We start from the raw sequence: 25,388 nt of genomic DNA on the forward strand, positions 1-25,388 counted from the left end.
AAATTTCATGACTATAGGTCAAAGGGTTTTGGAATTATGGACTATTAATTATTCATATGCATACATGGTAATTCTGGTGTGTGTACACTCCGTAGGCCTATAGGGGAAAATTCAGTTTTGACGGACTGTTCGCTGTGCGGCAACCCGTGGTCCAAATTCTATGTTTTTGGTATCAAAAGATGCGCAAGACTCGAGCTAAAAAGTCAAAACAGCTCAGGCTATCGTGGAAAACGTTGAAGGGAGGGGGACGGATTCCGTTCCGGCCCTTTTAGGGTTAAAATCGGATAACGAAACCCACCAAATTACGACTTGGCAGTTTTCCAAAGCCTAGCGTACGATTGTATCACGAGTTTGCTTAATGCACGGCTTTGAAACACGTGACTTTAAGAACGTTACCACGTAACTAAGGCTACGCATGAAGCTGTAGTCTCAACACTGGGCATTGGCGAATTAATAACTCCGGAGATATATGCATAATGTGTGAAAAATGAAAATAAACCTACAGTACCAACAGACTCGGAAAAAGTCTACGTGCTAAAGATTGATATTGAAGTAAAACTCGTTGATACCTTGCCACAACAGGTACGGTCTTCAGTTGTGTATCTAGAGAGGCCGTTGACATGTTGTCGAGTGGTTGGACAACCAGCAACAGATCGCACGAGGCGAAACGGTGTTAAACGGTGTCAGCTCAACAACCTGTCAGCCTAAATCTGGTAAGACCCTGACAATACACAGAAGAGCATAGGGGACACTTAGGCATTAAACGGAAGAGGCCTCGAGGCGAAAATGGATTTGATTCTCACAAAAACAGCTTGAGCAAGGTTTTCGATTTCATTCAAATCTGGTAGAAATGTAAAAACAGCAAGAAGGATGTAGCCGCATCACCACTGATCAACATGCGACTTCGCGTTCCGGCATCGATGTGCTTGCTACTGACGATAGTAGCATACCTTGCTGAATTACCCGAGTTCCAAGGAATGGTAACTGCTGAGCGGGATAGCCAGGAAATCCGGCCCATCTACATTGGCGGTTTCTTCCCGATTGAATCGCACCCGTTCTTTGCTTCGCTCCCTTTGACCGTGCAGACAGCGGTGAACCATGTGAACAACTTGACGGGGATTTTGGACGGATACGAGTTGAGAATGAGATGGAACTGGACTCAGGTAGGACCTAAAATAACAACAAATAAAACAAAGGAGGTAGACAAAAAGACGTTATTTTAGGCCTAGTTGTACAGTGATAAGGCTGGAAATCTCAGCAGGTATGAGTTGCTGGTGTGACAGTGCTTGATATAATTATATATCGTGCGACAGGGCTTGACAGATCACGTGTAGAGTGATGGGGCTTGATACGGCGCGGTAGGTGGGTCGTGTTCCGTAATCTTATAGTATTCCAGACGTTACAGGTAGGCTACACTTCGTCAATGGTTATTTTCGGATTCAAAAATACCGACAGTTGTTTCTGTATAAAATGTGTTGGTGTTTGAGTGGGTAGGGGGTCGAAACACGCCAAAATTTATATGAATAAAACGCGACCGAGGATGTTACTGATTTTTAGACAAATATATTTCTGGTTAATAAAAAATAGCAACGAAACAGTACATCGGTATCAGCGTGATTCAGGACGATTACGTCCGTTTGTTTTGCATTATGTCCGACAGCTGATTTTGACCAAAACAAAGCTACAAAGCTACTTATTTCCGATGGCCGATTATGTCCGATCCGTTGTGAACGACGGCCGATTATGACGACCCATCTAGTTCGACGGCCGAAAAGTTTGCCAATATGAATTCGAATTTTAATTTGAAACATACCATCAGGACAACGCATCACATGTACAGAGTGTGGTGGTAATTTAATACAGAAAATGTACTGCAGAGTCTGACTCCAGGCAGTGGTAATCCTTGATATATTCGTTACAACTCTAGCTCAGGCCTTAATGTATACAATGACATGGTTAATGTAGTGTAGGCCGAATTACTTAATGGGATATAATCACTGTAAATGCGTAACGGAGTACGATATTACGTATTAATTACCTCCGCCAAGGAGGTTATATTTTCATCGGATTTGGTTAGTTTGTTGGTTGGTTGGTTGGTTTGTCTGTTAACAAGAAAACTCAAAAAGTTAAGGACAGATTTGCATGAAATTTTTGTTTTAGGGGTGGACCTTGGTACAAGTACAAATCGATTAGATTTTGGAAGTGATCCGGATCTGGGTCTGGATCCAGGATTTTTTAAAGGATTCTTCACCTTTTATGCAAGTATTTCTTTTGGGTGTACTGACAAATGGCGGGAAATTGTTTAGCCTTGGCGGAGGTTTGCGCTCTCTGAGTGCTTTCTAGCTCTGACATAGGTTTTTACTTTCAGTGCGCATTGATAAATCCTATGAAGTTTTTACAAGCATTTAATGAAATAACTACGTTGTGGTAGCCATAGCTTCACTCTATAAAAACACCTATGTTATTTTACAAAAAGCTATTTCGATGATAATATGAAAACATCTATTTTTTGTTGTTACGGACGGTACATTATACGGACGATGCGTGTCTGAAATCAACTTCACACACGCGATAAAAACATACTGAATTGTGCTATTCTAAATTCTCTGTATTACATTATAAAAATAAAATAAGAACCATTCTCTTCACCATTCTCTCTTAAAAACAAATTTCACATTAACACGTGCATTTTGCAAACCCTAAAACCAGGTTTTTATACCAGAAAAAACAGCAACATTTAACCTCATTCCATGATCATACTGGCACACCACTCAAGTAAAGTGCTTGTTGTCCCCTTGATTTGATACCACACATTTTGAGCTTGTGATGCTTGCAGAGACGGTGCTGGGGGACATGGGGGGGGGGGCATTTGCCCCTCAAAGTTGTTTCTCCCCCCCCATGTCCCCCGCCAGTTTCCCCCAACACTTTATCTACAAAAAGATGAAGTTTATATCAGATAGAGAGTGAATCATCGGTTCTGTGGACACATTTTGGGCCGATGAACGCATTATAAACATTGGTACGTTGGTAGACATAACACGCCACACGTGCATTTATACAGCCGCAGATATTGTGCAGCCAACGTCTTTGTGGTTCAATTTTGTCATACATTAATACACCATTCTGCGGTTTGATACATTTCTCACTCAAACGACTACACCTCTAGGTTGCTCAAATTTCTTATTTCCGTACCATCGACTGCCCAAAAATATGTCCTGGCCCCAACCCCAATTGCCCCCCAAATTTTAGAGTCTGGCGTCGCCACTGGATGCTTTATGTAGTTCTGAATATTTCATAACTGTTCCACTTTTCAGCCATGTCCACTTTCCGATGGAATTGCCCAGAGGCAAACAGAGCTTTGGGAAAATGTTAGAACTATAACGGCAAGCCACAGCGACAAGACTGTACAGTAAAGAGCTGAAAGTGGCTGACCACCAAGTCGTAGCGGCAAGACGGCCCAAAGCCTAATGGACCTTCAGGCCTAGTGCTAGAAGTATAAATGCAATTAAGCGCGAACTGCAAGATGGCACAAATTAACTGTAGTATGCAATATCAATAAAGCGATGTACAAAGGTAAATTTCATAGTTGTATATGTTCTATTATTGATTTACAAAATAACAGGTCGAAAATAATGGGCCGTCGGACATAATGGGTTGGACAAAATCGGCCGTCGGACACAATTGGCCGGAAGCAATCGGCCATCGGACATAACGGTTCGGATATCATCAGCCATCGGACAAGGGCAAATCATTTTAAGTGACGTCGCAAAAAAGGCAGCTACTGCGTACACCACCCACAAAAAAGTATACCTTTGCCACCCCCCCCCTGCTTTTCATATTAAATTTTGGGCGGAAAATGTTTTTGACCCACTTTTTTGGGGAACAAAAAAAAAAATGGCCCCCAAACAAATTGTGTTCTTGATCAGGCCTTGCCATCGAACATGATGTGTCGGACATAATCGGCCGTCTGACGTTTAATATGAGTCGAACATTATCGGCCGCCGGCCGGACGTAATGGGTCGGACATATTGGGCTCCGTCCTAGTCAACATCAGCTGTCCGACATGTGGATTGTGGAACAAATGAATGTTATCTTCGTGAACATACGTCAAACTCTAATACCTATAGCCTTCAATATATTATAACATGCCAGAGAAGTACGTACACAGGCCAGAAGATCAAAACGAGGCCGTTCGAGTTGCTTACGTGGTACCGTGTACGTACATATATAATAGGTACGGGGTTAGAATCTTGTCAATTTGTAAATATAACTCATTTTTGAATCCGTTTATTTGTTCCCAGTCCACATTAGTTTGTATATTAAACGGAAAGTATATGCTCACTTACTGCTGTCGACATCTATATTTGCGTCAATTAGGATGTCCAATGTTTAATACGCAATACCTTTGCCGTTTGGTAAAAGAAATTACCGCAGCGGAAGAGTGTCCTGCAATCCTCCGGTCTCGTAAGGTTAAAAGACAACATAAAATGCAGAATTATATAATATAATTTTACAATATTATTTTATAATATAACGGGATCCCAAAATTAAAACTCCAAATTTTCATCTTAAAATAAATCGTTCATGAAGTTGAAATAAGTCTTTATTTATATTATATTGGATTGCTTTGAAGGGGAAACAAGAATGTATTGAACGAGTTTATAACAATATTGCAAGAGTCGAAGACGAAACGCAAGTTATTAAAGCAAGTGCAATATATTCTTGTTTCCCCGAAAAAAGACATAAAATATTATTGTGATTTATATCAGGCTGACTTGATCCGAAATATATAAATTTCATGACGCTGTCTTGTAACATCGCCGTCTGCTTTCCTCACTTCCACATTAACAGTAATTTAGACCTTCGACAAAATCCCCGAAAGGGTAAGCTTTTCCGGCGTCTAAAAAGCCGTCGGTAGATTCCTCTCGGCCAGTTACGTTCGCAGAATATTTACTGCCACCTACCTAGATTGCTATCAAGGTATTTTCAGCGTCTTTAGTTCTCAATTTTTTTTGCATTATTTTCTGCGTACGGAAGCGAATCTCGCCGCCGTTCGAGGCTGCCATTTTTGTTGTTGACAAACAGTGCGTACGTGCGCGTGCGACCGCACCGCGCGCTACGCCCTAATGACTGAGTGGTGGCAACCATTGGTGACAACCATTGATCTCCATTAGTAAGACTAATGGGGATCAGTGGTGACAACTGTGAGTTTCATTTTCCAGCTGTGAGGAACCAGCGGAATGCGCGTCGATACCATAAAATCCCCGGATAACCATAGAGTATCAAAACGATATTGTATAGCCTCCCGGGTACTATAGGTTTCCCCAGTTATTCCAACACTCATATCACACAAATTCCCTATAACGATACTTTAATTTCGTCCACGAACATCGTCAAGCTCAATTCCCAATTTAAATTTCAAAAAGCCACCAATAGATTTCATTTGCAGCGGTATAATTCAAATTTGTAACATTCTAATTCGTCCTGAATTCGTCTGTAAATTCGTCTCGTGTGGAAATCGGCGTTGTATTGAAAAAGCAAATACGTGTCATTCATTTTGATGCTACTGTCATTACATTTCGTTTCCGCTAATAAAAAAAATGAAACGGTTAGACAAAATGTTTTCCGATATTTTTTCAAATTATTATGAAGGAATAAGCGTATTTGTGAACATTTTAATTTTGACACTCTGTTGGTGTTGCTGACTTTAGGTATTGAGGCCTGCAGTCAAGCTTCAGTGTGATTGGCATGCCGTCTATACTCCGAACAAACTTTGGAATGTGGCTTAATTGTCATAGCGCTGCTGTTGTATAGTTGACCCAAGATTTCAGCCAGTTTCTTGATTTAGTTTGAACATATTCTCCTCATCTTGGCATATATTTCTTCTGTTCCCACGAAGGCAAGTTTCATGATGATACGAGAGTATGGTGTTTTTACCCGAGAGTGTCAACGACAGCCAGTATGTTTGTATGAAAACATGTAGTCAAAATGATGTCCTTCGAAGACGTCTATATGATACTGTCAGTGTCCGCGTTTGTATCCGCCTTTTAGAACTACAACATTGTCAGCTACCTTCTTATCGATCGAGTCTGAGAAAAAGTGAAAGAAAACTTAGAGATACCTAGAACTTTATAGACCTTCATATGCCAAGTATTGCAAAGAATGCACTGTTTGAATTTAAATGACCGAAGCGTTAAAATTAATGATAAAAAAAATCTGAAACGAATTTGCTTTTCCAATTCAACGCCGACCGCCAAATGAGACGAATCTACCAAATTCAGGACGAATTGGAGTGCTATAATTTTGAATTATACTGACCCTTAAATTAAACCTTTTGGTGACCTTTTTGAAATTGAAATCGGAAATTGAGCTTTACGATGTTCGGAGACGAAATTAATAATAGTGTTAGGGAGTTTGTGCGATATGGGTGTTCAAATAAAAAGGAAAGCTATATTTCAGACAGCATACAATACGATAATTTATGTTTACAACGTGGAAACCTGATATAAATAATAATGACGGATTCTGAACCTCAATGTGTCGAGATATTAAAGAAATAAGTCGACTCCTACTTGGACTTCGTAAATATGTCGGTATATCTTTTGACCAAATCAGGCACGCATGAGCGCAAAAGACAGAAATCCATCCTTTTATTTTCAAGAGAACGATGCTTACATCTATCATTTCGGTTGCGCAAAGTCAGTGGAAACATGAGCAAAAAGCAAGTGCATGCTCGACCGTACACTGATATGGAGTACGTGATTGCGTGCCACGTCAACCGTTCTGTTCAGGGTCCTTGCCATTTCTATTAATCCTCACATGCACGGAATTTTGTTTTTCATTTCAATTGAGCGCACATACGACATCATAGTGAATGTTCGACCCAATACATCATAATTAAAGTATGCGACCTCTTGATGATTGAAAGATTGAGCTACGTGATGATTTCCGTGGACATTGTATGGCGCATGTTTTTTCCAAGAGGGTTTATTACTTTATCATCTACGCATATAGAGTTATGCAACCCTCTTTACGGGAATTATAGTGGGGTAGAGCATGTTAGACAGATTAATCTCCATCTATTATCGGCGACCAAAATCCTCACCGGTTTTGAACTGCTCCACCCCACTGCTCCAAAATACCCTTTTGGTAAAAAAATTCAAAAAAGTCGAACAATTGACAAAATTCCGACGATTTTTTTGTTGGACCATTTTGCATTATTGTTTCCATGTTTGGGGCACATTCTATGAACGAACATGACTCGACTGATTCCCACAAAAGAAATGACACTTAAAAATCCCGCAAGCTCGGTGGTCGAGTGGTAAGACTTCTGCACTAGAAGGTCGTGGGTTCGAGTCCCACGCGATTTATTTTTTCCAACTTTCACTCTGGCGGTAACCAGGGTTCTCATAAACAACAATGTGCATACAATGTAAAACGTGTATCCTGAGGCAATGTTTTCAGTGTTTTTAATTAACAGATCTAATATAGGTTTTCCCGGCTATTTAAAAACATTTTTCATTCAGAATCACCATCTTTAACATTCAATTTCGTCCGAAAAAATTTCACATGCTTTTAACACAGCCAATTTAATCATTTACCATTCCATTTCAAAGTTTGGTCATCCTTTTTAATCACCGGGTCGAGAATATTCGTCATTACAGATCAAATTCGTCCAAGCTGTTGCCGAATGGCAGCATTCAGAGATCAAATTCGTCTTATATAATTCAATTAGACGAATTTGTTTTCTGAATGAGACGATTCGGCGTAGACAAGACGAAGTCGAATACACCGGGTCAAAAACGTGTGCTCATTATTTGAATTTGTTTGGACTAAATTTGAAATTGTCTGACAAAAGACGAAATTAAACATTGGAAGTGCACTAAATCGATGGTGCTGGACGAAATTGAATATTAGAATTGGTGAATTTGAACGAAAACCTATAATTTAACCCTAAACAATTAGACAAAATACACGTTTGCTTTCTGAATTTATTTCTTCATATACTTGATGTTTGCCTTAGCCCTCTTAATTTTTGACAGCCGGGCTACTTGAGGTATACTTTAACTAGCCCGCCACTATTTTGAACAGTTTTTGAAAACCTTGAGACGTAAATTCCAAGGCTATTTCCTTAGCTTTATTTTCAGACGATTTTTTAACCAGGAAAATGGGGAGAAAATCAGACAGTATCATCCAAGGTTTTTTTTCATGTCAATCATTTTAGGCTTTCGTGATGCTGTAATTAAGTTAAGCGAAAAACAACTGCCTGGTCGTGACTAATGCGGTATCGTAAAAAAATGACCTCTGACATGTTCACGTTCATTGTACACGTACCTACGGCCTACTTTACCTCCAGTACAAGAACAACGATCGGCAATACGTCTTGACATAGAGTGTTTTGAGGAAAGTCCTGCATGGTTATTGCTTGGCCTATGGGATTTGGCCAGCAACAATTAAAGCTGGCTGCTCAGCTGGGTTGCTCAGCTGATCGTGACTTCGTGTGATAAAATGGAGATCATGGTGTGAACCAGCAGACATTTTTACTGCAATTTTACATCGGTCCATTTTGAACCACCATTTGATAAAAACGATTCTCAATAAAACAACGTCAAAAAATTGTTTTATCGAAACATATTTTTCCCGAACTTCAAAGCCTACAAACGTTGAAAAATATATAATGCTCTTTTTAAAGAATACAAAGACAAAATAAGATATTTATTGTCGTGATTCAGGGGTCACCTTCAGTATGCTGGTTTTAAATACATCTCCGCGGTGTCCAAAGTGTGCATACCTATGTTCTCCAATAAGTATGGTCCCCAACCCTAACCCTATCCCATGTACCTCCCCTAAAACCCTAAGGATTTTGGGGAACATAAGTATTGGGGAACATCGGATAGACCCCGAGTTTAAACAGTGGTTTGAACCCACCGGCATGACGGGCTCTCGACCAATAGGAATGGGTAAACTGCCATGGGTATCCATGGGCGTCGCGACGGGCGGGGGGGGGGGGGGGGGGGGGCAAGGGGAGACGGGCGCTTGCCTCCCCCGACAAGCCAACAAAAAAAAAAAGGGGGGGGTTGGGTTGAAGAATAAAAAGAGCGCGAAATGACATTGTTGTTAATTTAATGGGGGGGGGGGGAATGTCCCTGCCCACCACTGAAAAAAATATCAATCGAAAAAATGCTGGAATGCGGGTATCTATAAATGCTGCTTATATGTTTTAATTTCTCATCAGAAACATTTGGAAAAAATAAACTTGAATTGAGGGTAACAATAACTATGATAATTACTGTCAAGTTTTTTTTTATCAGAACTCATGGAAATGGTCTGAGTTTACGTCAGATGAACTGACGGACTGACGGTGGTGGAAAACCGCACGTTAAAATAATAGAGTTTCGGCTGAGTATTAAAATAAGCTTTTTTTGTTCAGCATGTTCCGAGGAACAGCCCTCTTATCTCTCCATAGATACAATATTCAGGTATATTACTACGCATGCTGTTCTGGATAAATCATTTGATGCAAAGGGAAAATTTATATTTTTTCCATATTAAAACAACTGTTCTTAGTGTTTACTGTTTACTGACAACAGCTACTTTTTGTATTTTCGGTCCATTAAAGGGAAGTCCAGCCAATGCACTGCGGCTCCTGAACGATTTTGTCCAAAACGGGCCGCCGGTGTTGATGACATGGGGACCCATGTTTTCCAGTGTCGCTGTAGTCGTCAATGAAGTCTTGCCTCGCTACAATATTGCCCAGGTAAGTTATTTTTTTTCCATTGTATTGGTCTCGTTCAAAGTACAATAAAACATATGGTCGAACCATCGGTGCCTTGCTTAAACAGAATGAAGACGTTACTAGAATTCTTTTATAAAGCATGTATTAAATTAAAATATTCCTTCTGATAATAACCCCAATATAAGCTAAGATGCAATTGAGATGTTCAGATTAGATTATATTACATTTCTTTATTGTCATGCTCAAAATTACATGAAAATTGATTTCCCAGTGTACAAACAAATAATTACTTTATATATAATACAACCATGAAAACTCAGGGAGCAGTCTATATAGCAGAATAGGACTCAAGGCAATTGGTGATTGGGGAAAGAAATAGTAGGGCCGACATGAGTCCTCGAGAATAAGATCATTTTCACCAATCTCGATTACGAAAGTCACAAAGATAAGAATGGAAAATCATAAGGGTAGACGACGGATATCTCGGACTAGTTCCGACAGGATGACGAGGCAGGGGGAAACCTACTGGACCTCTGTTTCTGATAGAAGCCGCCGAAAGCCCTTCAATGTATCGACTAAGCATTTAACATCTCAACGTACAATGTGCGTACCCTCAACATCGACATAGTAGCTGTCCAAGAACACAGGTGGTTGACTATACAGACCCTGTAGCTTACCACTGGAGTGACAATAACAACTGGCTCTTCCTTTAATCTTCAGCAAGTGAAAAAAGGCAAGGAGGAGGAGTACTCATCCTGCTTAGGAAAGACATAGCAAAACACTTGCAGCATGCTGAAAACAATCTCAGGAAGAGTCATCATGGCACACTTTGAAGGCAACCCAAAAGTGACAATCATCTCTGCGTATGCACCTACTGAGGATGCCTCCCAAGAGTCAAAGGATGAATTCTATGACGCACTACTTGACACAATCCAGACCATACCAGCACACAATGTGGTTCTAGTCGCAGGAGACTTCAATACTAGAATTGGTCATGACAGCCATTTAACAAATCCTAGGATTGTTGGACAAGCTTCTTTCCATGATACAACCAACAGAAATGGAGCCCAATTGATTGAGCTGTGTGAACAATGCAAACTTCGACCAGTGCAGTTGAAATTCCCTCAGCCAAAAGGCAGGCAGTGGACATGGGAACATTCCAGCGGTAGCCGTGCCCACTCGACCACATCCTTATAAGAGGCAAATGGCTGAAATTAGTCCGAAACTGTCGTGCATACAACACAGTGGAGCTTGACTCAGACCATAGGATTGTCACCGCAACGTTCAAAACTCAGCCTCAGGACAACTGGGGAAAGAAACTAGAAATACAAAATATGACAGGAATAAACTACAGCAACCTCAAGTGAAAGAATCTTTCAACTTGGCTTTGAAGAATCGCTTTGAGGCGCTGATGTCAGAGGAAGACAACCCCACTATTCAAACCACATATGACTCCTTCGAGACAGCAGTGAATGATGCAGCTCTGAATACTCTAGGAAAAAAAATCATCCTCCTTGCCATCATGGGTGAGCTCCCAGACTCGAGACCTGCGTCGGTGCCGCGATGCTGCTAAGGCCAAGTTCCAAACATCACGCAGTTCAGCTTCTAGAAGGATTTGGCGCAAATTGGCTGAAGACCTGACCAAATCATATCAACAAGATGAGGCAAAACACCTAAAGAACCAAATGACAGCAGCGCTGCCTTAAGAAACGACACTAAAAAAACATGGTCCCTGGTAAATGAATTGGCTGGAAAGAAAAATTCTACAAGAGTCAAGGTGAAAAAAAGAGAGATGGTTCCCAAGTTAACACCACATCAGAACTGCTTGAAGAATGGAGAAACTATTTCAGGGACTTTCTGAATGCAGATCTAAATACTATAACAGAACCACCCCCTCCAGCACCTCTTGCCCATAGACACAAGTCCAATTAAATCACTCTTGAGGAAGTACAAGAAGCAATCTGCACACTCAAGTGCGGAAAAGCAGCTGGATGTGACAGTGCAATCACAGCGGAAGTCTTAAAGAATGGAGATGACTACATTCAAACCATTATCCACGATATCTGCGACCAGGTCTATACCTCCGGGGCAGTCCCTTCCCAGTGGAAGACTAACATCATTCTACCACTGCCAAAGAAAGGCGACTTATCACAGATGGGCAACTACAGAGGCATCAACTTGATGTCAAATGCAGCCAAAGTATACAACAAGATATTGCTGAGTAGAATACGACCAGTAGTGGACCCACTGCTGAGGGAAAACCAAGCTGGCTTCAGAAAGGGCAGGAGCTGTTCTGAACAGATCCACATTCTTCGCAGAATCATGAAGGGGCAAAAGATCAACAGCCTCCACTGTTTATTACATTCATTAACTTTCGCAAAGCATTTGATTCCATAGACCGTTCAATGATGTTCGCCATTCTTCGTCACTATGGAATCCCACATGAAGTCGTCCGTGCAATCAAGGTGCTGTATGACAACTCAAAGAGTGCAGTACAGGTTGGTGGTCTACTCACTGACACCTTTGAAGTATCAACTGGGGTACTACAGGGGGATACACTTGCACCCTTCTTGTTTATAGTCATCATTGACTACACCATGAACAATGCTAGCGATGGATTTGGTTTTGTCACCCATCCAAGAAGAGCTTCTAGGGAACCTACCCGCAAACTCAATGAGCTAGACTTTGTAGATGATATTGCCTTAGTGGAAAGTAACAGCTCAAATATCATACTGATGCTGCAAAGACCGTGGGCCTCCATATAAACACAAGCAAGACAGAAGCTATGTCAATTGATCGTTCTTGCCCAGGAGATCTTATCCTGGATGATGAAAAAATCAAGAAGGTATATGACTTCAAGTACCTGGGCTCAATGATGGCATCAACAGAAAATTATGTACGCCGTAGAAGAGCGTTAGCCTTGGCAGAATTCTGGAAGCTTGAAAAAATCTGGAAATCCAAACAATTCATCTTGACCTCAAGCTCAAGATCTTCCAAACTTCATGCGTCGCCATCCTTATGTATGCCTGTGAATCGTGGGTAGTGACCGAAAACCTCAAAGCTTATATCAATAGCTTTGCTACAAACTGTTACCGTATCATTTTGAAGATCAGGCGGAGAGACCACATCAGCAATGACGAAATCTATGAAATAACTGGACAACAGCCCCTCTCCATCGCCATTTACCAGCGGCAGCTTCAATGGTTTGGACATGCGCTGAGAAAACCAAAAGACGACCTGGTCAACCTCTACACCCTCTACCAACCTGTTTATGGGAACCGTAGGAAAGGAAGACCTTCCTTGATGTACCCACAGTACATTGCCAGACTACTCTCTAAAGATGTAGCTCTTACACCTAAGGAGATCCGTGAGGCCGTCCAAAATCGAGCCATTTTGAAAAACATTGTGACCGGCTGCTGCGCAGCCGACTAGTTGTAGTAGTAGTAGTAGTAGTAGTAGGAAGGAAAATGAGGGAATAGGACAGGACAGAATGGAAACAGGTCGGGCAAGGTAAAGGGTAGGGTAAGATTGAGGGTAGTGGGGTGACGCAGAAAGAGCGGGTAGCATCAAGGACACATTGGAACGGGTCGGACAAGGTATAGGGTAGGGTAAGATTGAGGGTAGTGGGGGTGAGGTGGAAAGAGAGGGTAGGATAAAGGACACATTGGAACAGGTCGAGCAAGGTATAGAGTAGGGTCGGATTGGGGGTAGTGGGGTGAGGGTGAAAGAGAGGGTAGGATAAAAGACACATTGGAACAGGTCGAGCAAGGTATAGAGTACGGTCGGATTGGGTAGTGGGTTGAGGGTGGAAAGAGAGGGTAGGATCGGACACATTGGAACAGGTCGAGCAAGGTATGAGTAGGGTCGGATTGAGGGTAGTGGGGAGTGAGGTGAAAGAGAGGGTAGGATAAAAGACACATTGAACAGGTCGAGCAAGGTATAAGGAAGGGTAGGATTGAGGGTAGTGTGTGTGAGGTGGAAAGAGAGGATGGGATAAAGGACACATTGGAACAGGTCGGGCAAGGTATAGGGTAGGGAAGGATTGAGGGTGGAGTGACGTGGAAAGAGAGGGTAGGATAAAGGACACATTGGAACAGGTCAGGCAAGGTATGGGGTAGGATTGAGGGTCGGGGTGAGGTGGAAAGAGAGGATAGGAAAAGGACACATTGGATCGATTCGGGGAAGGAATAGAGTAGGGTGGTTGAGGGTAGTGGGTGAGGTGGAAAGAGAGGGTAGGATAAAGGACACATTGGAACAGGTCGGGCAAGGTATAGGGTAATTAGGATTGAGGGTGGAGTGACGTGGAAAGAGAGGTAGGATAAAGGACACATTGGAACAGGTCGAGCAAGGTATAGAATAGGGTAGGATTGAGGGTAGTGTGATAGAGGTGGAAAGAGAGGGCAGGATAAAGGGCACATTGGAACAGGTCGGGCAAGGTATAGGGTAGATTAGGATTGAGGGTGGAGTGACGTGGAAAGAGAGGGTAGGATAAAGGACACATTGGAATAGGTCGGGCAAGGTGCAGGGTAGTGTAGGATTGAGGATAGTGTGTGTGAGGTGGAAAGAGAGGGTGGGATAAAGGACACATTGGAACAGGTCAGGCAAGGTATAGGGTATGGTAGGGTTGAGGGTAGTGTGGGTGAAGTGGAAAGAGAGGGTGTGATAAAGGACACATTGGAACAGGTCGGGCAAGGTATAGGGTAGGGTAGGATTGAGGGTGGGGTGGGGTGGAAAGAGAGGGTAGGATAAAGGACACATTGGAACAGGTCGGGCAAGGTATAGAATAGGGTAGGATTGAGGGTAGTGTGGTAGAGATGGAAAGAGAGGGTAGGATAAAGGGCACATTGGAACAGGTCGGGCAAGGTATAGGGTAGATTAGGATTGAGGGTGGAGTGACGTGGAAAAAGAGGGTAGGATAAAGGACACATTGGAATAGGTCGGGCAAGGTATCGGGTAGGGTAGGATTGAGGGTGGGGTGAGGTGGAAAGAGAGGGCAGGATAAAGGAAACATTAGAACAGGTCGGGCAAGGTATCGGGTAGGGTAGGATTGAGGGTGGGGTGAGGTGGAAAGAGAGGGCAGGATAAAGGACACATTGGAACAGGTCGGGCAAGGTATCGGGTAGGGTAGGATTGAGGGTGGGGCGAGGTGGAAAGAGAGGGCAGGATAAAGGACACATTAGAACAGGTCAGGCAAGGTATCGGGTAGGGTAGGATTGAGGGTGGGGTGAGGTGGAAAGAGAGGCAGGATAAAGGACACATTGGAACAGGTCGGGCAAGGTATCGGGTAGGGTAGGATTGAGGGTGGGGTGAGGTGGAAAGAGAGGGCAGGATAAAGGACACATTGGAACAGGTCAGGCAAGGTATAGGGTAGGCTAGGATTGAAGGTAGTGGGTGAGGTGGAAAGAGAGGGCAGGATAAAGGACACATTGGAACAGGTCGGCAGGTATCGGGTAGGGTAGGATTGAGGGTGGGGTGAGGTGAAAGAGAGGGCAGGATAAAGGACACATTGGAACAGGTCAGGCAAGGTATAGGGTAGGCTAGGATTGAAGGTAGTGGGTGTAGTGGAAAGAGAGGGCAGGATAAAGGACACATTGGAACAGGTCGGGCAAGGTATCGGGTAGGTAGGATTGAGGGTGGGGTGAGGTGGAAAGAGAGGCAGGATAAAGGACACATTGGAACAGGTCAGGCAAGGTATCGGGTAGGGTAGGATTGAGGGTGGGGTGAGGTGGAAAGAGAGGGCAGGATAAAGGACACATTGGAACAGGTCGGGCAAGGTATCGGGTAGGCTAGGATTGAAGGTAGTGGGGTGAGGGCCGAAAGAAAGGGACCCCAATGGAAATAATCAGTTTCTGCGATTGGTTTTGGGGGCTATCTTATCTTTGTTTTGTCATGTGAAGTGTATGTAATTGTTGTTGATTTCATCTGAATAAAATCAATCCAAATCAAATTAAAACGTGATAATTACGTGTAAGCTATAATTTTACAGTAGGGACGTTTTGTGTGAATATCCATAAAAAATACTCAAACCCACATAAGTTACATGGGCCTACTAAAACTTATTTTGGACAGTAATATACTCGTCTTTCTTTGCAAAGTTTGTCGACTTTACTCGATTATTACTATGAAGCACTCACCGGCAGTTTTTAGCTGTGTTGAATACAGTTTGATTTCACGTTCAAAATACTAATCAACGTGCGAAAGTAAGTATGAATAATTCCTTGTATGGCAGTCTCATATACATGTATTGACTTTAAGTATACAATTTTCATATACTCAAATATTGAATTACATGAAAGTAAACTAAAAAGTAAAATGCTTTCGAGACGAGTTTGATACAGTGGTGTATCAGGGGGGATTAAATAACAAGCGAACAATTTGACGATCAACATTTAACTCCTGTCTATCCTTCAACAAAACATTTTAGCCAACAAAAATATAAATGCCATTAGCAGAATTAAAAGAAAGAGGAACTTCTCACAATATCTGAGAGCCTTCCAAGCATACCAAAACAAAATTAGGAAAAGGGACTCTATTCATAATATATTGCGTCTTTTGTGGAGAGCTTTAACTTACTAATCCAAACCTGCGTTATGGAGATCCCTAAACGATAACAAGCCCTTAAGGGGGAAAACAGTAACCTTCTCAGGGGTTTGTATGGATGCAGAATAGAGTGTCCTTGATTATAGGCCTATCAGTTTGTCTTTGGAAACAACGAATTGACGATAAGCCGCCATATTGCAGAAAGATTCAACTAAATTGAAAACCTTTGAGACTCTAAAGTAATCTCTGAAAATCTCGTTAAATTTTAGAATTATACAGTGTCTTGGGGTCTTGTGTTAAGATTGATTAAGTTGAATTTCTGGCCCAGTCTGTAGAGTTAGTTTTGACATTACGTGAGGTTCGCGAAGGAAATTCATATTGCGGCATATTATGAGTTTTTTTTCAAATATATTTCTTTGTCCAGGGTATGCCCTCCCCCAAAAAAAAAAAAAAAAAAAAAAAGTTTCCATTAGTGAATCAATGGAAGATGTATCACTGACTGATGCCTTTACGTAGTAATGATTTGAACGTGGCTAGGGAATTCATGGTTCTCAGTTGTACATTTTAATGAATATATTTGTACCACTAACGGTGACACTTGTAGTGCAGCATTGTTTTTCGGCGAAATGGACTTTCAGTTCCATGTTCGTTGATTTTCTTGTTTCGCGACTGCTCGTTTTGTTCAGACTTTTGAAAACGAAAATAGTAACACCATGGTATTACACACCCATGCAAGAGTTCTCTTATCAGCAATGCACACGTGGCGGTCAGTATTGTAGTTTCTTTTTGCCGAATAACGAATACAAGTGGACCTAAGATCGACCCCTGCGGATCGTCAACGTTTCGTGGATGGACCTTTAATATGTTGCTCTCAATATTCACGGACGGACTAAGTTTACGATCACTTATGTGTGACTTGATTAAGCAGTTGACATTATTCAGCTTTTTAAAAAGTTTGTCTTGAAGGATTACATGATCAATGAAGTCAAATGCTGTTGGCAGTCCTGTCACTTCTCCGTGCTCTATAGCCTGAAAACACTTGTTTGTTAAATCGTGTAGTCTGCTTTGCTGCAATGGTCTAAATACTGATTAACAACTAGGGATCAGATTGTTTTTATTGAGGTACGTTAATTCATACTGCTGAGTGCACCCATCTTGCTAAAATCCTATACACAATTGGCAGTCTGCTCCCCTGTGATTTGGTGTTAACAAAGCATGTTTCCAGTCTTTAAGGTACTGCTGGCATCTTGTGGAAAGGTTAAAGATATGAGTTACAAATGTAGGGAGGCCACTTAAATCATTTTAACACTTATGCCATCAGGACCTGTTGTTTTAGTTTTCCCAGCCGACATTAATTTGCTTTTGAACGAACACTAGATGAGGTGGGCTACTGTAGGCATTCTTCTCGGAGAGAATCAAGGATAAAGGTGCGAATATTATTGTCGTCTTTTTCGGAGGGGCATTAGCGGCCATACGTTTTCAAATTGTAAAAGGATCATTTAATGTGTCAGCAATATCCGTGGGATCCTCAATATTTTCTCTGTTTGAGGAAGGGATACAATTTGAAGCAGTTGTCTTTTTTCTTTTCTTGTAAGGAAGTACCCCCGGTAGCTTTTCCAAAGCATATATGAGTTGCTTGTTTTTTTCTCATATTGTGAAGTATTCTCTTCTCTTGGTACGGATTTTGTTAGTTATTGTTTTCCGCAGCTTTTTGTGAGAATCCCAATGGTTTGCTAGCCTGAGGGTTTTGCGATTTTGTGTGTACGATCACACAGCCGCATAAGTTGAAGAATTTCGCCATCGAGCCAAGGTAAAGAGGCACCCGGAATACGTTTAGTTTTTATTGGCGCATGGAAGTTAATAATATTCATAAACAGGGAGTGCCACATGGACCATGCTTCATCAACAAGTTACGAATCACCTACCTCCAACTGCCTCTTGTCTTTTTGCTGCATGTTTTGTCCAGGTTGTAATTGCCTCGTCTACCACTTTGAAGGACCGAGCCCGCTACCCACTGACCGTGCAAGTTTCCGTAGACGAGGATCTGTTGAACCCTGCCAGAGTGGCCTTCGTGAAACGGATGGGGTGGAGAAGAGTTGCCCTCATCTTCGAAGATAACCAGTATTTCAGACAGGTAATTGGTGTCCCCAAATGATCGTTACTCTTTCATGTACATCTAACCGCCTACTCTGAAGTTATGAACACTTTCTTCATAATGTGGAATATCAGTTCAACGCTGTATTTACAGTTTACCGGCATTTACGATGTTAACTGTAGCATCCAGTGGCGTAAATCTGTGCTGGCAAGGGGGGGGGGGGGGGGTGGAAATAACCAAAATTCTAAAATTGCCCGGCCGTGTAAATTCGAAAAGCGGGGGGGGGGGGGGGGGGGGGGGGGGTGCGACACCACATTACACTAGGGGCGCTCTTCAAGATAAAGATGTATATCAATGTGTATACTCGCGCTTACATCCAAACGGTGCATTTTGAAAGCTTGTGTACTTTGTTTCTTCACTTTTCAGTGTTATTGAATACATTTTAGTTGTTGGGACGTTCGAAAAATACCACAAAATCCGCATGTTTTTTTCTAATCACAAAAAGTGGGGGATGATTCAGTAGCCCATCCCCCCATGGTCAAAAAGTTGTGAGGGATATATACCCCCATTCCCCGGGATTTACGCCCATGGTAGCAACCCGGTAGAGCAGCACAGGCGGGTTGCTACAATTTGCATCTACTAGAGCCTTGTTGCACAAATTTAGATCTAAATTGTCAAATAAGTATAGGTGTAATTTTAGGCATCAGACTTAGTAAACACAGTTTATTCGCTGTGTACATTTGCCATTAAATATTAAACAACGGTAATTCGTATTTTGAAATTCAGAATCTGAACTCAAGGTATCATGCCGTTTTAGAGAATCCAGTTTCATATTACCACCTTTGTTTTATATGCCACCAAAAGTATTGTTTATAGTGTTCAAAGACACAACTTATCTCAAGACAACTCATTCGTTGATAGAATATGGCGAAGCTGGCGGAGAAACTATTGGAAAATGGCATAACTGTGCTGACGACAGAGGCTGTCACGAATGCTGAACATCCCGATGAACAAATCCAAAGTCTGAAGGTAAAGTGGGATGAAACAAAATCATGTTGCTAAAGTCACGTGGTCATTGAATTGGCAAAATGGATAAAAAGATGTAATTTAATTTGATAAGGTAGAGTACCAGCAACCGACAGCAGAGCCTATTATTATCTGACAAGTCATGTTGGAAACATGGACTGTAAGCTGCATGTTCAAACATTCCGAGTGATTCCAAGTATTGAAGTCCACAAAGCAACGGTGCACAGAACTAATAATGGGATCTAGAGAAAAGGTCTCGACTAAAGAATGCTGTCTTTAACAAGGAAAAGTTGACCTCAAAAAGTCCCGAACTTTCACTAAATTAAAAGCGCGTCCGACAGAGCACTAGCATCGACCCAACGATCTTGTTGAGCAAAAGGGTAATTGTGCACTACAGCACTAGACTATCAAAGTGTCCTTTCGTAAAAGTCTAAGCCCCAAACATTTTGGTAAAAGAACGAATGTTCATCACCGTCTTAAGGGCCACTGCGTGCCACAACAACTAAGGTAACAAAACCATTCTAATCCATCATGGCAGGTAAGCCACGCCGCAAACTAAAGACCAGAACGAGTAATTAAAGACCAGAACAACTAATAATGTTATCATTCGGATAAGACATTTTTATACACTACTTTAAATCATCAACAAAACAATGAAAGATGCTATACGAATTCATATTTTTGTTTTGATAATTTGTATGTTAGAGACATGATGCCCGAGTGATCATAACGGCATTCTATCCTGAACCTGCAGCCAAATTGTTCTGCAAGGTAGGTTCTCCTCTCTATATATTCCAGCCCTACCCTGACCGGCGATTTTTACTTTCAACTGACGGATTGGCATGACTGACCGTGTTATATAATAACCTGTCATCTTGTCGACTAACCGACGTACAATCTGACCCGCTAAACGACCAGGCAGACGACTGACAGACAGGCCCGCGCTCCAACCGACGCACCGTCGAACAACTCAGTAACCAACTAACCAACTCAATCTACACTAATCCAATGATTAAACAATCAACCGACTGACCCGTTTGCAGATTGCCCATTACAACAAAGCTGTGTTAATCCTTCATAAGTTTTGTTAAAGAAATTAGCCGTTATCACTACGCAAATGTTGCCCCATACAATGTAGTAACTTAAGATACTGGATCAAATTCTTCGGTACCGTTGTCAAATTGTGCATATTTTACTCTGCAGGTGTACACAGCCAAACTTTTTGGCGCGAAGTATGTCTGGATTTTGCCGGGCTGGTACCCTGACGGCTGGTGGCGTGATCTGCCCGATGTACCATGCGATAATGAGGAGACTGCAACGGCGTTGGATTTACACGTGGCTTTTGATGGGGACCAGGCTGTGAGTGAGGTGTCGCGCATTGATTTTAATGGTGTGGTGAGTAGACGAGTGTGGGAGAAGGACAAAATGCGAATATATTACTATCCATCATAAATTATTTCGGGGACAACGCCCTCAAGAGGGTTAGCTCGAAGAAGGGAATCCGCAACATGTGTTACAACTGAGGCTTTCCAGTTGTTCGTAGGCTATTTCCGTTTTCAGCTATCCATTTCTATGGTTACAGCCCGATAGTCCGAAGGTTCGATAGTCCGAAGGTTCTTTGGTCCGAAGGGTCATTAGTCCACAGGTTCGTTAGTCCGAAGAATCAAAAGTCTGAAGGTTCGATAGTCCGAAGGTTCGATAGTCCGAAGGGCCCATTAGTCTGAAAATCGAATGAGGTTAATTAATCCGAAGGTTCGATAGTCCGAATAGACGATCGATAGGGTGCGATAGTCCGAATCGACAATAAGGTTCGATAGTCCGAATGGACAATACGGTCCGATTCCGAATTAACAATAAGCAGTGGCGTAGCCACAGGGGGGGGGGGGCGTGGGGGCGATGAAACCTTGTCGCCCCAGTCACCCCCCCCCCCCCACTGAAACTTTGAGTTTCAAAAAAAAAAATTATCATTGATCTACATAACGCCCCCCATGAAATGTTCCAGCCCCCCCCCCCCCCACTGAAAAATTCCTGGCTACGCCACTGACAATAAGGTTCGATAGTCCGAATGGACAAAACGGTTCGTCAGTCTGACACTTAGGACTATCGGACCTTACTGTTGACTCGGACCATCCGACCTTATTGTCGATTCGGACTATCGGACCTTATAATCTTTTCGGACTATCGAACCTTATTGTCATTTCGGAAAAATGAACCTTCGGACTATTGAACCTTATTTGTGTTTCGGACTATTGAACGTTCGAACTGATTAACCTTATTCTACATTTGGACTACCGAACCTTTGGATAAATGAACCTTCGGGCTAATGAACTTTCGGATTAATGAATCTTCGGACTATGCATCAAATGTTCGGATATCATTTTCGGACTAACGAACCCCCTCTTATGGATTTTTTTGTGCATTCGGACTATCGAACCTTCGGATTAAAGATCATACGGACTATCGAACCTTCAGACTTTCGGACCTTCGGACTATCGGGCGGCCCCCCATTTCTGTGGGTCTGCCCGATGTTCCCAAATACCTATATTCCATAATACCGATGCTCCCCGAAATTCTTAGGATTAGGGTTAGGGTTATAGAAGTAAGGACGGGGAACATCGGTATTGAGGAACATAGGTATGCACCCATTTCTATATATTACGATATTGCCATATCATTCTTTCTCTTCCAGAAACCATTTCCTGAGCAGATTGAATATCTTGAATCACTTCACAATATGGAGGACAACTCTCGGGATATTTACGCTTACGACTGCCTATTCACGATGGCCCTAGCTCTCAACGCCTCGATAGGCGAGTTGAGGCAGTTGGATCCAGCCAGAAGGCTGGACGAGTTTAATTATGGAGACCAGGAGATGGCTCAGATTCTGTTGAGAAATACATTGCAGACGGAATTCGTCGGTTTGACGGTAGGTATACAGTTAATCTCATGATTGTTGGCTTCATGTAGGCTAGGCCTACAGCCTATGTTCCAATTTCAAGCACGCATTCAATCCACTATCTGTGTCGGACGGGATATACTCCTTTGTGTTGATCGAAGCAATTAGTGTCAAAAGTGACTTGCCGATGGACACACACAATACAACTCCACCTATTCGAGTTGAATCCGCAACGCGTAAAACAATCATTATCAATAAGATTACTACACCACCACGCGTAGTACGAGGCCACGGCCCTCTAAATCAGCATGGCAACCAAAGGAAACAGAAACTTCTTATTCATTTCGCTCGAACGCTTACGTACATATACATTTTGTTTATTTTTTTTTGCAGGATCGTGTTGTTATTGGTAAAGGAGGAGTACGGCATACAACAGTCTACGTCGAGCAGTTACAAAGTAGGAACAAGAATTCTAAAGATATTCAACTGATTGTCGTTACTCAATAATGACTTGTAGCTATATCAACAATATTTTTTTTTGTTTTATAATAAATAGTGGATGATCTTTTTCTCACAAAAAAAACTTTGAGGAAATGTAAAATCCGACTAGTTGTCATTCAGTTTTACGACCGTTATTAAATATAGGCCTAACTAATTGTGTAAGAGCTGTTTTCACCTGTGGATTGGGCGGTTCAAATCGAACTAAATTGAGTTGTAACATCCAATTTCATCCTTTCATCTTCTAAGGTCGTCCAATAAGAATCGAATTTCCGTTATCGAATAATGAGTCCAAGGATCCAGCTAACTTTTGTATACATTCGCTTATCGCAGATGAACACCCCGTGAGGATTCTCAACTACTTTGCCGATGGCGAATACGAGACAATTCCTAACGCGACAATTCAGTGGAAAGGTTTGTCAATAATAAGGACCCAGTAAGGTCCGGTTCATACTCGACGTGAAGGCGAACGCGAATCTCTGACGTCATGGCAAATTGTGTACATTTCAACTTCTGCGAATTTCGCTTCGAATTAATGTCTCGTCAAACGCGCTTCGCATTCGCGTGAAGAATGAACCAGCCTTTACGTACACCAGCGTTCTTTGAGAGATCGTCATTACCCGTAACTAGACAGACCCAAAACCTGATATCAGTAAGGCCTATAGATCTCTATCATAGACAGCCATCTTCGTAGGAAAAATTACAGCTACACATTCAACGCCATCAGGCGCGTCACGAAAAATAATGTGACACGCAATATGCCGATGCACGTGACAATCTGTAAGAAGTGACGTCATATTGAGAGACTATTATGACACGCCGCAAAACACTCTTATCTTTTGGATCTTTGTCACTTCAAGGTCTTTATTGGTGATTTGATGATTGATGATTTTCCATTTTCTTTTTATATCATGAACTTGAATAATAGGTTCGGTAATACCAGTTGACGGGAAGACAGAGATACCGATCCTCACTCAGATATCCCTCCCCTTTCAAATCAGCATTTACACGGCAGCAGGCATTGGTGTGATGCTCTCTGTGATATTCTTAGCGCTGAACATCGCACTTCGCAACCAAAGGTAGGTTTCAAGACAGGTTTTGTCGTCTGCTCTATTGAAATTAACCAATGCCAACCAAGGTGAGCTTCGTATATGTTTATCCACAAAGAATATACCTAACTTCTAGATCATAAACATTTTGATTAAAATGTTCTTTTACGACTCCATTATGGCAATTTCCAAGAGCCTTAATGCACATTATTGTGTTGCGGGTTTGCTTATTTGTTAAGTACATACCGGGGGTTTCTTTCTGTACAGAAAAGGACGTTTATTTAACTAACGTTTAGTTAATTTTTGTATATCAGGGAACCATTTCAATTTCATATCAATTGTCTTCATGGCACATTTTGTGCAAACTTGTTAGCGCTGACCGCCGTTTTGGACACCTGGTTCATACCATCATATTTTCCCTTGTCCAGAGCCATAAAGATTTCTAGTCCGATCATCAATAATCTGATCGTCATGGGATGTCTGCTTCTCTACACCTCTGTCTTTGTCTCTGGAGTCGATACATCTGGGATTACAGACGGCGCTTTCATCGTCTTGTGCTATGTAAGATGATGACTTATTTATGTTAAGTAGATTTTTGGTTGATTGGTCTCACACGGTTGCACAAGATATTGAGTCTGAATTTGAATGTTTGTGTTTTGCAGGTGAAAGTTGGTCTGGTATGTGTTGGCATTTCACTGTCCTTTGGGTCACTATTGGTCAAGACGTATCGCATCTTCGCTATCTTCCAGAAGGCGGTGGCCAGATTCAAGAAAATCGTAAGTGTAGAATTTAATACAAGGTCAAACCAACGATAGGGATATTAATTTAAAAAGAGAGAGGATTTGTTTTACAACGTGCCTCTATAATTATGCCAAAATCGAGCTGCCAAAATCACCATTTTTTTTTTACAGAATAATGCACCTATTTATTAACGGAGAATTCAGTCTTACTTCCCGGACAGTCTTTATTGTGATAATGAAGTAAAATTTGGGGTTTTTTTTGTTCGTGCAGCGAACATAAAATTGCCAGGGACTTCAGATACAAAACGAAAGTAAAACGAATATTAAGCCATAAACCTAGACTAACGAACACGTTTATGGTTTGTCTCTTCAGGACTTACCCGATAAGAAGTTGATGTCCGTTGTCATGGCACTTGTCCTGGTTGATTGCGTCATCGTCACACTTTGGGTCTTCCTGGGACAATCAACGATCCGGACAATCAACCTTGATCCCAAAGTAGGTACCGAGGAATCTCAGATGTAATTACTCTGGAGCCGCCCGAAATCATGGGGCTATTTGGGGGAAACAAATTCCTTGGACATTTATGTGCTTGGCAAAAAAGTCAGCCGATAATGAGTCAAGACTGTATGACGTCATGATATTTGGGCTTGTAACCTGGTTTGCTATTTTAACATTTTCGCAACGTTGCAAATTTTCTGTTTCAAAACCTGACTCCTAGTTAGACCTTATGCAGTTCAAAAGCTGACTGACAGTTATATGTTTTTAGGGCTGCCTCACTAAAATTTCCCTTTCAATTTTGTCATCTTC

At 41.9% G+C, this 25,388-nt stretch overlaps 1 protein-coding gene across 1 annotated transcript in view; it reads left to right on the forward strand.

The window, feature by feature from the left end:
* Window positions 1-564: 564 nt before the first annotated feature.
* Window positions 565-25,388, forward strand: part of LOC119731091 (gamma-aminobutyric acid type B receptor subunit 2-like) — a 31,024-nt gene continuing 6,200 nt past the window's right edge. The window contains exons 1-13 of the mRNA XM_038204105.1: window positions 565-1,163; window positions 9,620-9,757; window positions 18,243-18,410; window positions 19,293-19,400; window positions 20,103-20,168; window positions 20,601-20,792; window positions 22,087-22,323; window positions 22,687-22,750; window positions 23,125-23,205; window positions 23,720-23,870; window positions 24,269-24,401; window positions 24,503-24,616; window positions 24,954-25,076. Of these exons, the coding sequence (XP_038060033.1) occupies window positions 897-1,163; window positions 9,620-9,757; window positions 18,243-18,410; window positions 19,293-19,400; window positions 20,103-20,168; window positions 20,601-20,792; window positions 22,087-22,323; window positions 22,687-22,750; window positions 23,125-23,205; window positions 23,720-23,870; window positions 24,269-24,401; window positions 24,503-24,616; window positions 24,954-25,076 (1,842 nt within the window). The 5' untranslated portion in view covers window positions 565-896. The remainder of the gene's footprint in view (window positions 1,164-9,619; window positions 9,758-18,242; window positions 18,411-19,292; window positions 19,401-20,102; window positions 20,169-20,600; window positions 20,793-22,086; window positions 22,324-22,686; window positions 22,751-23,124; window positions 23,206-23,719; window positions 23,871-24,268; window positions 24,402-24,502; window positions 24,617-24,953; window positions 25,077-25,388) is intronic.

This window comes from Patiria miniata, unplaced genomic scaffold, assembly GCF_015706575.1.
Source record: "Patiria miniata isolate m_02_andy unplaced genomic scaffold, ASM1570657v1 HiC_scaffold_23, whole genome shotgun sequence".
Taxonomy (NCBI): domain Eukaryota; kingdom Metazoa; phylum Echinodermata; class Asteroidea; order Valvatida; family Asterinidae; genus Patiria; species Patiria miniata.